General features: G+C 45.9%; 1 protein-coding gene across 1 annotated transcript; it reads left to right on the top strand.

Annotated features, from left to right (window-relative positions):
• Positions 1-19,111: 19,111 nt before the first annotated feature.
• On the top strand, positions 19,112-20,023 carry LOC144262363 (paraneoplastic antigen Ma1 homolog). Its single transcript, XM_077812123.1, has one exon. It carries the CDS (start codon positions 19,112-19,114, stop codon positions 20,021-20,023), a length of 912 nt encoding a protein of 303 aa, XP_077668249.1.
• The last annotated feature ends 462 nt before the right edge of the window (positions 20,024-20,485 follow it).

Below are 20,485 nucleotides of genomic sequence, written 5' to 3'. Positions count from 1 at the left end.
GGCGGCTGTGATTGCAGAGCCATTGGCCATTATCTTTGAAAACTCGTGGCGAACCGGGGAAGTCCCGGATGACTGGAAAAAGGCTAATGTAGTGCCCATCTTTAAAAAAGGGAAGAAGGAGGATCCTGGGAACTACAGGCCAGTCAGCCTCACCTCAGTCCCTGGAAAAATCATGGAGCAGGTCCTCAAAGAATCAATCTTGAAGTACTTGCATGAGAGGAAAGTGATCAGGAACAGCCAGCATGGAGTCACCAAGGGAAGGTCATGCCTGACTAATCTAATCGCCTTTTATCATGAGATTACTGGTTCTGTGGATGAAGGGAAAGCAGTGGATGTATTGTTTCTTGACTTTAGCAAAGCTTTTGACACGGTCTCCCACAGTATTCTTGTCAGCAAGTTAAGGAAGTATGGGCTGGATGAATGCACTATAGGGTGGATAGAAAGCTGGCTAGATTGTCGGGCTCAACGGGTAGTGATCAATGGCTCCACGTCTAGTTGGCAGCCGGTGTCAAGTGGAGTGCCCCAGGGGTCGGTCCTGGGGCCGGTTTTGTTCAATATCTTCATAAATGATCTGGAGGATGGTGTGGATTGCACTCTCAGCAAATTTGCGGACGATACTAAACTGGGAGGAGTGGTAGATACGCTGGAGGGGAGGGATAGGATACAGAAGGACCTAGACAAATTGGAGGATTGGGCCAAAAGAAATCTGATGAGGTTCAATAAGGATAAGTGCAGGGTCCTGCACTTAGGACGGAAGAATCCAATGCACCGCTACAGACTAGGGACCGAATGGCTAGGCAGCAGTTCTGCGGAAAAGGACCTAGGGGTGACAGTGGACGAGAAGCTGGATATGAGTCAGCAGTGTGCCCTTGTTGCCAAGAAGGCCAATGGCATTTTGGGATGTATACGTAGGGGCATAGCGAGCAGATCGAGGGACGTGATCGTCCCCCTCTATTCGACATTGGTGAGGCCTCATCTGGAGTACTGTGTCCAGTTTTGGGCCCCACACTACAAGAAGGATGTGGATAAATTGGAGAGAGTCCAGCGAAGGGCAACAAAAATGATTAGGGGTCTAGAACACATGACTTATGAGGAGAGGCTGAGGGAGCTGGGATTGTTTAGCCTGCAGAAGAGAAGAATGAGGGGGGATTTGATAGCTGCTTTCAACTACCTGAAAGGGGGTTCCAAAGAGGATGGCTCTAGACTGTTCTCAATGGTAGCAGATGACAGAACGAGGAGTAATGGTCTCAAGTTGCAGTGGGGGAGGTTTAGATTGGATATTAGGAAAAACTTTTTCACTAAGAGGGTGGTGAAACACTGGAATGCGTTGCCTAGGGAGGTGGTGGAATCTCCTTCCTTGGAAGTTTTTAAGGTCAGGCTTGACAAAGCCCTGGCTGGGATGATTTAACTGGGAATTGGTCCTGCTTCAAGCAGGGGGTTGGACTAGATGACCTTCAGGGGTCCCTTCCAACCCTGATATTCTATGATTCTATGATCTAGAAATGCATCTACTGGCCGACCACTGACATCAAGATAACGTACACAATGACTTAATACTTGATGCCTATTTGCTTTGGTGCATTCATCAGCCATGTATGGAAATTTTTTGAATGTGGTGAGAGAGTTCTTCACTTTTTCAACCGTTGAGTCTTTCACTGTTGCACCACATGCTTCTAGCCAGTCAGCTAAGTTTCTTGAAGAAAGATAGTGAGCATTTGTCTTGTTCAGAACCAGTGCTCAACTTCAGGATGAACAAGTGACAATGAACTTAACATTGGCCTCCAGTTTGTAGTGTGTGATCTCTTGCTTAAATAGAAAGTATGATGCCGCAGCCATGTGTGTCACATGAACTGGGTTGTGTCTCCAGCATTCTTAACAGCCTCATTAACACTCACCGGTGTTGTCCTTGGTCAGCGGAGACTCAGAGTTCAGAGGTGCTTTTACATGAGTTCACCTCCCAGGTGGGGGCAAGAAGGCACCTTGCTCATTCCTCCAGCTGCTTACTGTTCACTCTGGCCACTGTTGTTCGTTGTGCCACCATTCACTCCATCGATCTGTTGTCAATAGCCCTGTGCCGTAACCTTCTGCTACCACCTGCCAGTGTGACCTCTGTGAGTTGGTCTCTTGAGGTTCCACCAGCTCTGTGATTTCAGCTCTCAGTGGGGGAACCTCACTGCTAGTTCAGGCTGGGCCGTCTCTTCCACAGAAACTGTCCCAAATAAGGTCTAAGTGCTTAGACCTGATTATCAGTGATTTCAGCTGTGGTCACTTAACAAAACAAAAGATTCTCTATGGAGTCCAATCAGCTGTCTTTAAACAGTGGAGAGGGGCAGGTCAAATAGTACTTGTGACACAAGCAGACCATCAAGCAAAACACCTGTCCCCACCCTCTCTAGATGCCTTCAATCAGCACAGGCTAAGTACAGTTCTACTGCCCTTTACTCATACAATAAGAATAACACGATTTCATTACCCTCCCCCCCACATTCAAGTGATTTGTAACCCAACCCCAGCCAAAATCTATCACTTGGGTAACACAGCTCTATTTGCTGGATATCTAGGTAGATTAGGTGTGAATGTAAATACAATCTGGTCCTGAAGCCTGTCCCCCCAGCTCATCACTAGCTGTCAGGAAGAGCTCATTTAGACTTTGCTTACAAATCAGAATTTGAAATTATTAGGTTGGCCAACATCACCAAAATGAATGCACTGACATTGTCCTAGAAAACAGCTGTATAAGGAAGCTAGTCTATGTTCATACTTTTCAAATCTATTATACTTTTTCAGATACACATATTTTATCATACATGTTGTATGCTTTTAAAGTGTGTATTTCAATTCAAATTTCCAAACAATCACTAAATTGGCAACACTGCATGTAACTAGTTCACAAAACTGGGGGCGGGTTGGAGAAATTCGGGGGGGGGGGGAGGGTGTGTAGGAAAATCCCTGGGCTACCCCCAGCTGCTGTGGGCTGGGGTGGATTTGAGCACTGGAACTGAAAGCAGGGGGCTTGTCTCCTCTGCTTTGTGACCCCCTGCTGGCACCCCGATAGCATGCAGGAGGAAGCCATTTAATTTGAATGCGGAGGGGACAAAAGCCAAACCAGTGCAGAGGGAAAGGAGTTGACTGCAACAAGGAATCTGATGAGAGTGGGTCCATAGTTTCTGGAACTAGGTTTCCATCATATACAGGGTTTACAGTTTGGTTCAATGGCTCTTAGCACCCCACTATACAAATTGTTCCAGCACCCCTGACTGGGTCTGGAATCAGAGAGGGAACCTGGGACTCTGTCTGTTTGGGCAAAGTATCATGTCTGCGACCCTGGAGGTGACGTATCCATTGTGTAGAGTAATGATGAAACCAGATGTGAGTTGCTGTGTATATTTTTGGTCATGACAATACCAGACATTCTGAGAGGAATGAGAAGATACTCAGATAAAGCAACAAAAATGTGAGGTGGGGGCTATAGGGAAAGATTAATGGAACTAAATATGGTTCGTTGATCCATGAACATACATCTAATTTTTCAGTACTCTGATCAACAATAGGTCTTTCATTCCAAGTAGAAAACCTGGATACTTGTAGATATTGAAAGTGTTGCATGTGGCTTCAGTAGAATTCCTTTCTGTGAAAGAGGTTACAGTATTGGACCTAAAGAATTTTTTTTTCTTTTCACTAACCGATTTAATTGAGAGTAATTATCTGGGTAAAATTGGCTAATGGTATTTCTTCTATCCCTGACCATCACAGGAAAGTTTTTTAAGGATGTTCATGGACCTCCTATGAGAGTTTCTTCTCATGAGAGTTTTACTTCATTTGAGATCAGTTGGTGTTCCATGCGTGGGGTGGTTACAGAACTGAGTCCTCTATGACTGAAGATAAGGGCATTGGAAGACTCTCTTTAACAGTGATATAGATGTAAGCAGATTTTGGTGCCTTTCATACCACATAAACAGCCTGAGAAGACTTGAGCTAGAAACCAGTGGGAAAAAATTTCAGCTTGGTCAATTGAGGCTTTATTTGCCTACAGTCTTTTTGTCACTGTACAAGATAATACAGCCCTTCCTTAAAAAATGTTTCCTGTCCCCCATAAAAGCCTTGACTCTCAGTTTGCTCTTTTTGTTAGCAAAAGACCATTATTTCCAACTGTCGTGAAGAATCAGACGCTTAGCAAAAATCGTATCAAATAAATCAAATTGCTTTGGTCTTGATAGAACAAAACAAAAACACCATCCCATCCATGTCTGCTCAAGTTTCAATACAATCCTGGGGTAGAGAGCAGAACTCTACTCAATGTGAAAAGGAATCCTGTTAGTAATCAACCACCTGGGAGAGTATAAAACTAAAATTATAGGTGGCCACGGAGACGCAGCAATGCTGCCAATTTTAAAGGTTTAAATCCAAATAAAATGTTATGGTAGTCTCAGGTGGTAGCATCTGTAGAAATTTGGACCTCATTAGGGGAATTGTAAAACTTAGAGCTGCTTTCAGTAATACTCAATTTAGTTGGCTAAATTAAAACTGAACTAATCTCCTTTCCATAATGTGTTTTATGCAAGTTGCATAAAACCCCTCCATTAGGACTCTTGTAGGAGAGAGAAGCGGGGGTATTATACTTCAGTCAGTCAAAACACAAATTCTGTGCACATAACTCTGAAATCTGGCCATTCCCAGTTAGTTTGGTAAGGGCATTTCCATATAAGTTAGAATGATGCAAGATCTGACTGTTTCAAATCCATATAAAAATCATAGAATATCAGGGTTGGAAGGAACCTCAGGAGGTCATCTAGTCCAACCCCCTGCTCGAAGCAGGACCAATCCCCAACTAAATCATCCCAGCCAGGGCTTTGTCAAGCCTGACCTTAAAAACTTCTAAGGAAGGAGATTCCACCACGTCCCTAGGTAACGCATTCCAGTGTTTCACCACCTTCCTAGTGAAAAAGTTTTTCCTAATATCCAACCTAAACCTCCCCCACTGCAACTTGAGACCATTACTCCTTGTTCTGTCATCAGCTACCACCGAGAACAGTCTAGATCCATCCTCTTTGGAACCCCCTTTCAGGTAGTTGAAAGCAGCTATCAAATCCCCCCTCATTCTTCTCTTCCGCAGACTAAACAATCCCACTTCCCTCAGCCTCTGCTCATAAGTCATGTGTTCCAGTCCTCTAATCATTTTTGTTGTCCTCCTCTGGACTCTTTCCAATTTTTCCACATCCTTCTTGTAGTGTGGGGCCCAAAACTGGACACAGTACTCCAGATGAGGCCTCACCAATGTCGAGGGACGTGATCATTCCCCTCTATTCGATCTGCTGGCAGTGCCCCTACCTATACATCCCAAAATGCCATTGGCCTTCTTGGCAACAAGGGCACACTGTTGACTCATATCCAGCTTCTTGTCCACTGTAACCCCTAGGTCATTTTCTGCAGAACTGCTGCCGAGTCATTCGGTCCCTAGTCTGTAGCGGTGCATGGGATTCTTCCGTCCTAAGTGCAGGACTCTGCACTTGTCCTTGTTGAACCTCATCAGATTTCTTTTGGCCCAATCTTCTAATTTGTCTAGTCCCTCTGTATCCTATCCCTACCCTCCAGCATATCTACCACTCCTCCCAGTTTAGTGTCATCTGCAAACTTGCTGAGGATGCAATCCACACCATCCTCCAGATCATTTATGAAGATATTGAACAAAACCGGCCCCAGGACCGACCCTTGGGGCACTCCAGTTGATACTGGCTGCCAACTAGACATGGAGCCATTGATCACTACGCGTTGAGCCCGACAATCTAGCCAACTTTCTATTCACCTTATAGTCCATTCATCCAGCCCATACTTCTTTAACTTGCTGGGAAGAATACTGTGTGAGACCATGTCAAAAGCTTTGCTAAAGTCAAGGAACAACACGTCCACCGCTTTCCCCTCATCCACAGAGCCAGTTATCTCATCATAGAAGGCAATTAGATTAGTCAGGCATGACTTTCCCTTGGTGAATCCATGCTGACTGTTCCTGAACACTTTCCTCTCCTCTAAGTGCTTCAGAATTGATTCCTTGAGGACCTGCTCCATGATTTTTCCAGGGACTGAGTTGAGGCTGACTGGCCTTTAGTTCCCAGGATCCTCCTCCTTCCCTTTTTTAAAGATGGGCACTACATTAGCCTTTTTCCAGTCGTCCGGGACTTCCCCCGATTGCCATGAGTTTTCAAAGATAATGGCCAATGGCTCCGCAATCACATCCGCCAACTCCTTTAGCACTCTCAGATGCAGCGCATCTGTCCCCATGGACTTGTGCTTGTCCAGCTTTTCTAAATAGTCCCGAACTACTTCTTTCTCCACAGAGGGCTGGTCACCTCCTTCCCATGCTGTGCTGCCCAGTGCAGCAGTCTGGGAGCTGACCTTGTTTGTGAAGACAGAGGCAAAAAAGCATTGAGTACATTATCTTTTTCCACATCCTCTGTCACTCGGTTGCCTCCCTCATTCAATAAGGGGCCCACACATTCCTTGACTTTCTTCTTGTTCCTAACATACCTGAAGAAACCCTTCTTGTTACTCTTAACATCTCTTGCTAGCTGCAACTCCAGGTGTGATTTGGCCTTCCTGATTTTACTCCTGCATCCCCAAGCAATATTTTTATACTCATCCCTGGTCATTTGTCCAATCTTCCACTTCTTGTAAGCTTCTTTTTTGTGTTTAAGATCAGCAAGGATTTCACCGTTAAGCCAAGCTGGTCGCCTGCCATATTTACTATTCTTTCTACACATTGGGATGGTATGTCCCTGTAACCTCAATAAGGATTCTTTAAAATACAGCCAGCTCTCCTGGACTCCTTTCCCCCTCATGTTATTCTCCCAGGGGATCCTGCCCATCAGTTCCCCGAGGGAGTCAAAGTCTGCTTTTCTGAAGTCCAGGGTCCGTATTCTGCTCCTCTCCTTTCTTCCCTGTGTCAGGATCCTGAACTCGACCATCTCATGGTCACTGCCTCCCAGGTTCCCATCCACTTTTGCTTCCCCTACTAATTCTTCCCAGTTTGTGAGCAGCAGGTCAAGAAGAGCTCTGCCCCGAGTTGGTTCCTCCAGCACTTGCACCAGGAAATTGTCCCCTACGCTTTCCAAAAACTTCCTGGATTGTCTGTGCACCGCTGTATTGCTCTCCCAGCAGATATCAAGGTGATTGAAGTCTCCCATGAGAACCAGGGCCTGCGATCTATAAACTTCCGTGAGTTGCCGGAAGAAAGCCTCGTCCACCTCATCCCCCTTGTCCGGTGGTCTATAGCAGACTCCCACCATGACATCACCCTTGTTGCTCACACTTCTAAACTTAATCCAGAGACACTCAGGTTTTTCTGCAGTTTCATACTTGAGCTCTGAGCAGTCATACTGCTCCCTTACATACAGTGCAACTCCCCCACCTTTTCTGCCCTGCCTGTCCTTCCTGAACAGTTTATATCCATCCATGACAGTACTCCAGTCATGTGAGTTATCCCACCAAGTCTCTGTTATTCCAATCACATCATAATTCTTTGACTGTGCCAGGACTTCCAGTTCTCCCTGCTTGTTTCCCAGGCTTCTTGCATTTGTTTATAGGCACTTGAGAGAACTCGCTGATCGTCCCTCTTTCTCAGTATGAGGCAGGAGCCCTGCCCTCTCGCGCGCTCCTGCTCATGCTTCCTTCCGGTATCCCACTTCCCCACTTACCTCAGGGCTTTGGTCTCCTTCCCCTGGTGAACCTAGTTTAAAGCCCTCCTCACTAGGTTAGCCAGCCTGCTTGTGAAGATGCTCTTCCCTCTCTTCGTTAGGTGGAGCCCGTCTCTGCCTAGCACTCCTCCTCCATGGAACACCATCCCATTGTCAAAGAATCCAAAGCCTTCTCTCTGACACCACCTGTGTAGCCATTTGTTGACTTCCATGATTCGACGGTCTCTACCCAGGCCTTTTCCTTCCACGAGCAGGATGGACGAGAAGACCACTTGTGCCTCAAATGCCTTTATCCTTCTTCCCAGAGCCACGTAGTCCGCAGCGATCCGCTCAAGGTCATTCTTGGCAGTATCATTGGTGTCCATGTGGAGAAGCAGGAAGGGGTAGCGATCCGAAGGCTTGATGAGTCTCGGCAGTCTCTCTGTCACATTGTGAATCCTAGCTCCTGGCAAGCAGCAGACTTCTCGGTTTTCCTGGTCGGGGCGGCAGATAGATGACTCAGTCCCCCTGAGGAGAGCGTCCCCGACCACCACCACCCGCTTACTTCTCTTGGGAGCGGTGGTCGTGGAACCCCCAACCCTAGGACAGTGCATCTCATGCCTTCCAATTGGCGAAGTCTCCTTCTGTTCCCTTCCCTCAGATGTATCATCTAGTCCGCTCTCCGCATTAGTACCTGTGGAGAGAACATGAAAACGGTTACTTAACTGTATCTATGTTGCTGCTACATGGACGCTCCCCTTTCTTATTCTGGAGGTCACATGCTGCCAAATTTCATCACCATCCTCCTGTCCCTGCTGCACAGCCTGGCTCTGAATCTTCAGAACATTGTGCCTGTAGAAGCATATCCTGAAGGGTGTATGGCTTCAGATATATCCTCTATAATTTTGCTGAGGAAGATGAAAGATGATTGCTTCAGTGTAAAAGAGGCGGTGTTAAATCTTTCATTCTCATTTTGTGGTGTTCTCCATTTATTCTTCAGTCACAGAAATGGTGTCCTCAGCTTTCAGGAACTAATCACTCAACTGCTCAGAGAGCTTGTACGGCATCTGACTGGCCAGTTACAATATGCCAGTGACAACGGAGAAAGCTACCCCCCAGAATGGAGTCAGCAACCAAAGATATTCAACAAATAACAAGTGAATATTAATTAATATTAATTAATATTTGGGGGGAGGGATAGCTCAGTGGTTTGAGCATTGCCCTGCTAAACCCAGGGTTGTGAGTTCGATCCTTGAGGCGGCCATTTAGGGATCTGGGGCAAAAATTGGGGATTGGTCCTGCTTTGAGCAGGGGGTTGGACTAGATGACCACCTGAGGTCCCTTCCAATCCTGATATTCTATGATTAAGTTTAAAAAAACAACCAAACTTAAACAAAACAAAACAAACAAAAAACCCACCCAATTAAAAATTGTTAGGGAAGGGATTATGGACAATGATCTTTGGAAGTACCTGTGAGATTTCACATTCTACAAGCAATAGTCACACACACACCTCAAAACATAAGTCTAAATATTTATTCATAATTAAGCTTGCTCAATCTCATCATCTATCTGCTTTTTTGGTTTTAAATTGGTGCTATATTTGGTTTTCTCCATCCTTTATATTATTTTGCAGTTTTCCATAATTGTTGAGAAGTAATGGTCAGTGATACAATAAATGTTAGAGTGGCTAATTTGTGTATGTTCAAATTTACCATGTATTTTACTGTAGATTTCATTATAATGCTACAGCAAACATAGTGCCTTTTTGTAAAAAGTTGGGTGTTCTGGCTTCTGTGCAGTCACAATAACTTGATTTGTGTTTGCAATCTTAGTAATTGCACATATCTGAGTTTAAATAAAACAAATAAACAACCTCCCTCCACCAAAACAACCCCCTCCCCACCCGCCATAGTGCCCTTTTGGCTTTTTTGTGACTTACTGGTTTCCCTAGCTGGGCCTGGAGTCAGTACAGCACTTCAGGTGCTTGAGTACTTCGCTGATTAGGGACCCTATTTACTCTGCTGGTTTTGTGTCTTGTTCTTCAATAGGTATGTGATTTGTACATGGTTTCTATCACACTTTGTAACCAATTTCTTGTGCTTGTCACCTTTGTTCCTCTTGCAGCTTCACACAATTTCTGATCTCTGAAAGTACTCTTTGCATTGGGCGGGAAGTGTGGCACTGCAAAGTAAGAAGGTGGTTGTCCTGTGAAAACCATCTTACATCTGGGCCAAGAAGTAAGATGTGCAGGGATTGACTGGAACAGCTGAGTGTGTGGAAGGACTGAAGTGATGGAGCTGCTTTTATCCTCTGTGGAGTAAGGAAGCTGTTTACTTTCTCCAGCATACTGTTAATCAGGCATCATGTCAGACGCTCACTTCCTCCAATTTAACCTGCCTGTAGTGCACAGAATCATATGGAGGGTGAGAGGTCTTTAAAAACAAAAACAAAAAAACCCCACAAAAGCGAAAAGATTGCCTTCCCTGATATCATCATTAAGGACCCATCATCATGCAGACTCCACCCCTAGGAGGGGGAGGGATGAAAGGCTGCATATGCCGCTGCGTATGTCCATCTCAGTTCCTCTCGCTGAGCGCTGGTGTGAGGATTTGGCACATATTGCGCACAGCCTTGGGAAACTTTTGAATCTCTTTTAAATTTTGGTTTTTTTTAAATGTGGTGTCAGGGCATGGGAAGTTAAACAGAAGAAATACATTAAATACTGTTAGACATGATTTTAAAACAATACCATAACCAGAATGTTCCAAGTCAAAATTTCCAATCAGATCCATCCTGCTTTTCTTACTGTAACAATTGTAACAACTGCTACCATTCACATCCCTAAAATTACCCTCTGTTAAGGTAATCTCTGCATTCATTATTAGATACAACAAGATGGATTCAGGACACAGGTGATTCACCCCATACTTAGCATTTTGGTAGATTTTGCCAGTAGACCTGATGTCAATACAAGTTGTATACAACTTAATAGGAAATTACTTTGGTTGTTGCTTAGTCCCTGCCTTCCACCCTCTTTCCCCCGCCCCCCCTTCTGCCTACTACAGAAATTGACCTATGAGGTTACTGAACAGTTGAGTGTGGTTTTTTATTTGTTTATATGTTTTTGTAAAGAAGAGCTATTGCTCCAAGTCTGCTTTAAAGCTGACACTAATTATACTAAATAATAAATGTAACAATGCAATCTAACTTTCTTAAAGATAATCAACTAAAATCAAGGGCCTGAGCTAGCATTTTGTGTTCAGGCAAAACTCTCATCGACTGCAGTGTGGGAGTCTTGTCTGATTAAAGGTATGCAATACTGGGCCCCAAATTATAAAATCATAACATACTTTCATTGTAATGAGAGCTTGGAAGACTGTTAATCCAAAAATAAAATTATATGAACAAATCAGTTACTGAATGGCTATGTTATATTTTCAAAACTAATATATTTTTTATGCTTCATTCATATCGTATTGAGGGGCAGGGTTGTTGTTGTGTGTTTTTTTTGTTTTTGTTTTTGTTTTTAAATAACCATGTATGGTTCTCCTAAATGGCAAGAGTCTCTTTGGAATATATCTGTTTATTTTATTGTGCACTGTTTAGGTATTCTAGGGGAAAAAAAGTTACAGATGCATAATTGTAGCCATCTGTTGTGTTTTAAGTCCATTCTAGCCCCAAAGTCTAAAAAGTCATGGCAACTACTTATAAAAACAATGGCAATAATATGAACTCACTATGGTTACTGGTGAAACTTTATTTTTTGCCCAAATGAAGTAAGTTTCCTTAGAGAATTATCTTAACACTTTATTTTTTTTATTAAATTTGCCCATAATATGATCAGCATCTCAGATAAGATTGTCGTATGGCTGTCTACTTGATAGCAAACCAGCATTTCTCTCAGATGTAGGACTTTGTTGTCACTCAAAGCCAAACATCAAGAAAAGCCTCTGTGTTTCAAAGTCTCTCTTTAAAATATATTTTTCTGGAGTGAACTGAGAAAAACTTTGTTAAAAATCTGTTAGAGCTGGCTGAATAATAGTTTATTTAACCAATTTTATGATAGTTTTCAAATACATTATTTGAATATTTGCCCAATCATTCACCCAAACTACACAGCTGGCTGAATAATTCATGAACATATTCAGCAAATTTATTCAATGAATTTCATGAATATATTTCAATGAAATATTTGACAGATTTTTTTTTACCCAGTGTTAGTCCCTCTCCCACATATATCTATTATTCTTATGTATTACTCCTGGGCCGGGGGTGGGGGGAATTCTGCGCCTAAAAATTATGCAGATTTGGTTTGTCAACATAATGCAATATAATCACACCAGTTTCAATTGTTTTGGTGTTATTTAAACTACGATACAGAAAAAAGTCACTAACTATTCAGCATTTCCTAAACACGTGAAAGTTAAGTTACAAATACTTGGTAACTAATACCCTGCATTCCAGTGTTAATCCTGGATTTTCATTTAAATTACATTACAGAATACCAAACAAGGGGGAAAAAAGTAGAATGTCACTTTAAATTGTTCACACATGAAAGTCATAAAGTTTTGCTAATCATTGTCCTGGACCTAGGTGGGTACTTTGAGAAGTGCTTGGTTCTGATTGTCCTGACATTTTATTGACCGCTTGGTAAATTATTTATTTGCCCTCAAAAGTCTTTTTTTTTTTTTTTTAAATGGGTACGTAAAAATCTAACCCCATTGTGCCACTTTGGCAAAGGGAAAAAAGTGAGAGAGTGTATAGATCTTCCTAGCTGATTCCCTTACTATCATTTATAAGGCTTCCCGACACTGCCAGAGTGATGTAGCCTTCAATTTTCTACAGGTTTTTATGCTCCTGGGGGAATTGACTGAGAATGCGAACAGTTAATTAGCAATAGAATAATTAACAATTGGCACAGAATTCTGTCAGGAGTAATGTATGGACACATTGGTTCAGAAAAGAGTAATTGTTCTTTGAGTGCTTGCACATGTCCATGGCAATGTAGGTGTATGTGCTCCCTGAGCAGTTGTCATATTTTTTTCCCTTAGTGGTGTCTGTCAGGTTGGCTCTAGCACCCTCTGTTCCACACACTGATAGCGCCAGCATAAAGGGCCCTGCCGAGCCCGCTCCCCTTCAGTTCCTTCTTACCACCGGTAATGGTTGCTGGAACCCCTCAGTGCTCAGACAAACTTTGTCTCGATTGTTTTCTTTTCTCCAATCTTTAGTGTAAATAGTTGTTGTAGTTGTAGTATTTAGATATTTTCGAATGCCTCTGTGCTTTGTTTGCAGAATTGTCCACTTCCCCGGTGGCGGGGTGTCCTTGGTCACCAGGTGTCAAACCCTGCACTTACTGCAGTAAGTCTGTGCCTTTGAGTAACCTGCACTTGAGCTATCTCAAGTGCTTGGGGGAAGCTTATGGGAGAGACTGCTGCCAGATCTGCAGGGACTTCAAACCCTGGACCAAGAAGGACCAAAACACTCGACTGAAGGTCCTCTCATGGAGGCAGCCTTAAAGACCTACCTCAGAGCCACGCTCGGACTTGGCACCAAGTACCTCAGCTTTAGTGCAGAGCACTCCTCCATCGACCCATGACTCTTGGCACTGGTCATCTTCCCCGGTACCCAAGAAGAAGCATTGCAAACATCAAGACAAGCAGCACCAGTACCAAGGGTGAAAGAAGACAGGGAGACAGCGAGATCTGTGTTAGGCTGCTCTTCCTCCCTGGCACCACATCATCAGGTGCCTGCAACTCCAGTGCTGCAGAAAGCTCCTCATATACCTACAAAAGGGAGAAAGCCTCAGAGCAAATGCACCAGCCGTCAACTCCTGAGGCTTTTGCATCTGCCAGGGACCTTCTTATCCTATTGGTACCAAGGTCCTTGAAGGGTCAAGTCTCAGTGCTACCGAGTAACAGGGAGCCAGCACCAGAACCTCACCTGGTGCCCCGGCCATTTTCCCAGGGAATACCCCCAATTATCACCTTGGTGACTCTCCAGCACCTTGTGGTACGGCACTACCCTGGTCTCTGCACCACAGCTTTCCATCTTCATTGGACTTTGAGGTGGACTTGTTTTCCCCTTCTCAGCACAGCCAATCTCATCGCTCTCCGCGCCATTCATATCCCACCCATGACCCTGACTTATGCAAAGCCTCCAAGCATTTGGCCACCAGGTGGGCTGGGGACTGCCAGCTATCCAATGACTGTTCTGGAACCCTTGATGGTTTACCCCACTGTAGGGCACCCCCTCCAGATGCTCCTATTCTGTTGTCTTGGTGGTCCAGGCGCCCCAGCACTGTACAGAGAGGCTATGAATCTGGACTCTGATACTGAATATGGCACCAAGACTTGGGAGGAAGTCTAGCAGACTCCTGCAGACATTTAGGAACCAGCAGAGACTCCTCAGCGTGTTTTTTTAGCTTCCTCATCCTCTGCTCTGGACAAGGCACTAGTAACACCAGAGGTCTCCTCGCCACAGGATGCCTGCAAGGATTGCCAGGACTTGTTAAAGTGGATAGCCTTGAACATGGGAGTCCAAGCAGAGGTGGTCAAAGAGGCAGCAGATGGTCTCCTAGATATTTTTGTCACCAGTGGACACCTCAAGAGTGGCCCTACCACTAAGTGAAGCCATCATGGATCCAATAAAGGTCCTGTGGCAGACTCCTGCCTCCCTCCCTCTGACAGCAAAGTGCAAGTATTTCATACTGGACAAAGTGTACGAATTTCTCTTTTCTCTCCCTTCCCTGGTTCTAGTGGCTGCCAGTGAAAGAGATCACCAGGGACAGACCGCTCCTATGCCCAAGGCAAAGGAAAAAAGAAATTGGACCTATTTGGATGGAAGGCTTATTCTACAGGGGGCCTTCAGCTCCACATAGTGAACCAGCAAGCCTTGCTGGGTCATTAGGATTTTAATATGTGGCAGTCCCTGTTAAAATTCAAGAACCTACTCCCTGAAGACTCCTGAAAACCATAGCACCTGTCTCCTTGCAGGCAGCCCTGGACGCAGCTAGGTCTATAGCCAGATCAATGGCTACAGTGGTATCAATGTGCCAGAGCTCTTGCTTGTAGTCCTCAAGGCTCCCTCACAAGATGCAATAGACTATTCAGCACTTCCCATTTTGAGGGATCATTGCTCTTCTCAGAGCAAACAGACACTAGGCTGCATGTTCTCAAGGACTGGAAACCTTGAAATCCTTGGGACTTGGCATACCGGCAGGGTCAAGGAAGCAGTATAGTCCCCAGCAAGTAGGCTGCTACTTCTCTCAGCCATCTAGGTAAGACCAAGACAGGACAAAGAATAGGGGATTCAGGGACAGACCTCCTCCCCCATCCTCCTCATCAGGTCCCGCTCAACCTGGGCCCAGACACTTGCGATTGTCGAAGCGCTTGTTTTCATGAGGCGCTTGAGGTTGGCATTGCAATCCCCTGTGTATCAGATCCAGAGGGACCTTTCTCATGATCATCTGTTGGAACAAGAAGTCCAGTCCCTCCTTCAGGTGGGAGCCATGGAAAAAGTTGTGTTTCATGTGAGAGAAAAGGGGTTCTATTCCCATTACTTCCTAATTCTGAAAGCCAAAGGTGGTCTCAGATCCATTTTAGACCTGCGCCATTGTTACCCCCAACTTTGGATCCGGCTTTGTGGCTGACAGACCTCTCTGGGATCAGGGACTGCAGGGGAGTCCTCCCAGCACGGCATCTAATACTGTTCTCCCTGCACCCTGAGCTACCCCCCTGCCTGCACGCTGCCCCTCATACCCCTTCCCTTCACCTTGAGGTACCCCAGCCCTGCACCCACAATCACCCCCTGTGTGCACACAGCCCCAGCTACCCCTGCCTGCACCTTGAGCTGCCTCTTGTCTCCACGCAGCCCCTAGCTGCCCCCTTTCTACAATCTAACCTGGTTTCAAACTTTTTGAGCTAAGCCCCCCTCCTTTGAGTTATACGTTTTGGTTGTGCACCCCCAGCCCAGACATGCAGGGTGGCCTGCTGAAGTGAGTTGGTGGGGGAGGTGGCACTCCCTCCCTGGACCCCGCCATGCAGAGGTGGCTTAAGCCCCACTGGCCCCTGCACCCGCAAATAGAAGTCAAACTACACCTATGCCCAAGGCCCCTGCCCCGAGCCCCACTCTACCCTGCTGGGCCCTGGAGTTCTTCTAGCCTGTCGAGGAGGGCGTCGGAGAGAAAAAGGTGGAGAACCCCTGCCTTAAAGAACATTAAGCACCAACATTCTATGAGTGATGCTTAATCCGTCAGAGTGGGTGGGGTACAAGTCCATTCAAACATAGGCTTTCAGCTTTATTTACAATCATACTCATGCATTCCTTATTATTAAAAAGGAATTTTATGCTTATTTTTCTTTATAATCTCTCCATACCATCTTAAGAGTGCTTCTGTTTTGTCTGCAATTTTCACACTGCAGCTGTCACCTTCTCCACTGCTCACTCTTGCTCTTCTCCTCCTGCTGTCTTCTCGTCTTGCTCCTGCTTGCTCTCCTCCACTCACACACCTACACCCAAGCCTGCCAGTTCTCTGCCTTGTATATGATTTTTGGCCTTTTCTGATTGGTTGCTTTCTCAATTCCAGCTATTAGCATAGATCCCCAGTGGGGCAATACCTGCTTAGCCAATCAAGCTGGACATAGTTGAGAACCTCCTTCTCACTGCTTCCTTCAGGTGTTTTGGAGAAAGCTGAGCCCCACCTTGCTGAACTTTATTTCACCCTATTCTCCTGTCTGCTCTTGGTCAATTTAGTCTGAATCCTCCATTTTGATGTCTCTAATATAAAATCATTGCGGTCGCCATTTTGGATTTCAAACTATAATCTATCAATATTTATTATCCAGCTACAGGCTGGGGACCAACTGGCTAAGCAGCAGTTCTGCAGAAAAGGACCTGGGGATTACAGTGGACGAGAAGCTGGATATGAGTCAGCAGTGTGCTTTTGTTGCCAGGAAGGCCCATGGCATATTGGGTTGTATTAATAGGAGCATTGCCAGCAGATCGAGGGAAGTGATTAGTCCCCTCTATTTGGCACTGGTGAGGCCACACCTGGAGCATTGCATCCAGTTTTGGTCCCCCTACTACAGAAGGGATGTGGACAAATTGGAGAGACTCCAGCGGAGGGCAACAAAAATGATTAGGGGGCTGGGGCACATGACTTAGGAGGAGAGGCTGAGGGAACTGGGGTTATTTTGTCTGCAGAAGAGAAGAGTGAGGGAGGATTTGATAGCAGCCTTCAATTACCTGAAGGGGAGTTCCAAAGAGGATGGAGTGAGGCTGTTCTCAGTGGTGGTAGATGCACTGGTCTCAAGTTGCAGTGTGGGAGGTCTAGGTTGGATATTCGGAAACACTATTTCACTAGGAGGGTGGTGAAGCACTGGAAAGGGTTACCTAGAGAGGTGGTGGAATCTCCATCCTTAGAAGTCTGGCTTGAGAGAGCTCTGGCTGGGATGATTTAGTTGGTGTTGGTCCTGCTTTGAGCAGTGGATTAGACTAGGTAACCTCCTGATGTCTCTTCCAACCCTAATATTCTGTGATTATGATTACTTATCAAAAGCCTTAAATCTCAAACTAACTTCATTTCTATGCATGTTTAAGCATTATGACACTATCAGCACATTTGTTATGTTAATTGGGAGAGGTGATTTCTACAATGTTTTCCACCCCTCTTTGGCTGTTTACAGTTGCGTGGCCTGACTGCTTTCTATGGTACTGTTGATTTCCTTACACAGCATAGAACAGCTAAAAGCCTCTTGTATCATCATCTCAACCGGTATCTCAAGAACTTAAAGTTCTGCATGGTCTCCTTGCTTCCATCATTCCCTCGCTGGATCCCGGGGAGTGGTATGCTGCCCTCGATCTAAAAGAAGCTTACTTCCACATATCGATCTTTTGTGGCCACAGATGTTTCCTAAGGTTCATAATGAACCAAAGTCAGCATCAGTTCACAGTGCTTCTGTTTGGCCTCTCAGCCGCCCCGTGAGTTTTCACCAAGTGTATAGTGGGTGGTAGCAGTATTTCTCAGAAAAAAGGGAGTCCACATATTGCCATATCTCGATGACTGACTGGTCAAAGGCCTCTCTGGAGTTCAAGTGGAAGCTGACATCTGTCTCATCCAATCGACCTTCAGTGCATTGGGCCTCTTACTGAACGTACAGAAGTCCACCCTTATTCTGGTCTAAAGGATAGAGTTTATCGGGGCTGTGACACTGTATGGAATCTGGGGGACACTTTAGGACATTATGAATACCAATATTGTAAAATTGCAATGAGTTATGCCAGATATACCACGTAAGGTATCTGCAAAAATGTTATAATTTGCCAGCTATAATCATATCATTTATGTATTTGTATCACCTTTGCACTGTAAGTTATACGTGTAACCCTTTGGGGTTTAGAGAGCATGGCCCCTTTAAATCTTTTTCCTAGTGGGGAGGGGGAGCAGTGAGAGAAAGGAGGGAAATTTGGGGGTGTGGCTCTGGTGCTCCGGGGAGAGAAGGGCTGCAGCCTGGAGGCTCTGGACAAAGTGAAGCAGAGAGAACCTGCCTGAAGCCTGGGAAGGACAAGGCGGCCGGTCTGGTACACCCCAGGACGGGAGCCAGGAGGAGCACTGTGCCAGGGAGGAATCGCCCGAGAAGGACTGGCCGGAGCTGGACCCAGTATCACTGCCACCCAGAGCTGCAAGGGGCTGTGAGTACTGGGGCTTGTGATTCTGCACTGGGAATAAGGAGGGAGGCTGCTAGCTAGTTACGTGGGGAGGTTGTCGCTCTGTGCAGCTTTGCAGAGAGCGGCAGAAGAGGGCACCGTTGGGTTTGTTGGGGAAAGTTCACTGCTGCCGAAGATGACCAGGAGCACCCAAGACTCAGCACTGAACTGGAACTTTGCTCAGGACTCCTGAACTCTGTGCTCAGACACACTGCTCGGTGTCTGTCCTTTCAGACTGTGCTACCACTGGGCCTGTGGGGCCTTGGTTTGGATGCAACCCTGTTTTACTGCTCCCACTATACTTCCCTTGTTTTTCTCCTCTCATCCCTCTGTAAATAAATATCTCTTTGTTATATCCACTGTACTTTTCCTGTGGATGTGTGTGTTCACTCTGGGGGGTTTGGAACAGGTGCCCTTGGGGTGGAAGAAACTTTTCCTGTGGCATTCCTGCGTGCACCGTCTCTTGGCCAGAGCTGCCTGCAGAGGAGACTCCATCTTGGCCACGAGGACGCTAAAGTTACACTTGGTGGCCCGTACGGGGACTTTGCAGTGTACAGACACACACACACCCCTGCGCTGCACACCCTGGGCTCGCCTTCACAGAGCAAGGAAACTCCTGAGTGACTGTCATCTCAGTTTTAAAAAAAAAAATGGAGCGGGGATTACTAGAAGACCTGTGCTGAAGGGCATGAATCCCATGAACCAAAGCTGTGCGGGTGGTTGGGTTCCCAGAAGAGATGGAACCAAATGAAATTGAGGAGAGCCTAGTTGCAGCTGAAATACTGGGGAGAGTGAAGATCCACACTCGTATTTACAACCGCAAAGTGAAGGGCATGGTAGCACTATGTACTTACTCCAAGGAAGCAGATCTTGATAAAGTACCCAAAGAGGTGCAAGTAGGAGCTATCCCCTGGACAATTCTGGGGGCAGAGCAGTCCCCTAGTAGTGTGCTCGTGTCACTTGAGGTGGATTCTTTAGTGCAGGAATTGCAAGCTCTGATGGTGGATGAGAAGCGGACAAGAGAGGAATTAATTTTGGCATTAGGAGGGGCTCCAACACCTGCAGCATTCAGCGTGGTGGGATGGGCAAAAAAGCTGGGAAACGCTCTCAAAGATGCATTGAAGCCGGCATATGAAAGTGCTCCATACAAGCGGTTACATTCTTTCTCGGGGGTGTCACCTGTATCCTCAGGGGAGGATGATTACGAGACCGGGAGGGATTTTATGGTGCCACTTGTCCAAGAGTGGGCATGCTCTGATGCTGAGAAGTGGAAACGTGTGCTTGAACGTCTGAGGGGACTTGCCATGCAAATTGTCCGAGCTCTGAAAGATTCCCAACCAGCTGCCACAGTGCAAGACTATTTAACCGCTCTTGAGAGTGTCTACGGTTCTACTGATAGCAGTGATGACCTGTATTATTGTTTCTGCTATACTTATCAGGAGCCCCACGAACAATTGTCGGATTTCATCAGGAGACGAGAGGATTTGCTACAGCAGGTAGTGCGGAAGAAGAGAATCCCCACCAAGTGCATTGATTCCGCTAGGTTAGACCAGATCTGTCAGGGCACCCGACAAGATGGGTTAATGTTGTGGCAACTGCAACTGAGGGAGCAAGCCCAAAACCCACCCCCATTCCACAAGCTCGTTTGAGAGATATGTGAAGAGGAGGAGCGATTGTTGCAAGTGGATGCAGTGGTGCAACCGAAGAGGGCAGGGAGTCATACCACCACAGTACTTGGAGAGGTGGTAGAGGCCCCATCAGTATCTGGATGGACAACTTTATTGATTGAGGGCAGATGCATCCCCAGAAGTCTCACCCAAAGCAATTGGTGCCACCACAGAAGTATCGGCGAGGCATGTTAGAGGCCTGCCACGATAGAATGGAGCATTTGGGAGTCGAGCGATTGGAGGCACTAGTTAAGGCAAGATTCTGTTGGCCCCGGATGGGGCGTGACATTGTCCACCATGTTTGCACCTGCACAGATGTATTCAATGAAAGACTCTGCCTAAGCAGGCAGCCCATCTTGTCAGCATCATAAGTTCTGCACCCATAGAGCTTGTCTTTATGGACTTTCTATCATTAGAGCCTGACCGCCGGGGTACTGCAAATGT

The sequence above is a fragment of the Eretmochelys imbricata genome, chromosome 3, assembly GCF_965152235.1.
Source record: "Eretmochelys imbricata isolate rEreImb1 chromosome 3, rEreImb1.hap1, whole genome shotgun sequence".
NCBI lineage: Eukaryota > Metazoa > Chordata > Testudines > Cheloniidae > Eretmochelys > Eretmochelys imbricata.
The sequence above is the reverse complement of the archived record's forward strand: the minus strand, read 5'-3'. Positions and strand labels throughout refer to the sequence as shown.

Coding starts and splice junctions, on each gene's coding strand:
- LOC144262363 (XM_077812123.1), top strand. CDS start 19,112: ATGGAACCAAATGAAATTGAGGAGAGCCTAGTTGCAGCTGAAATACTG.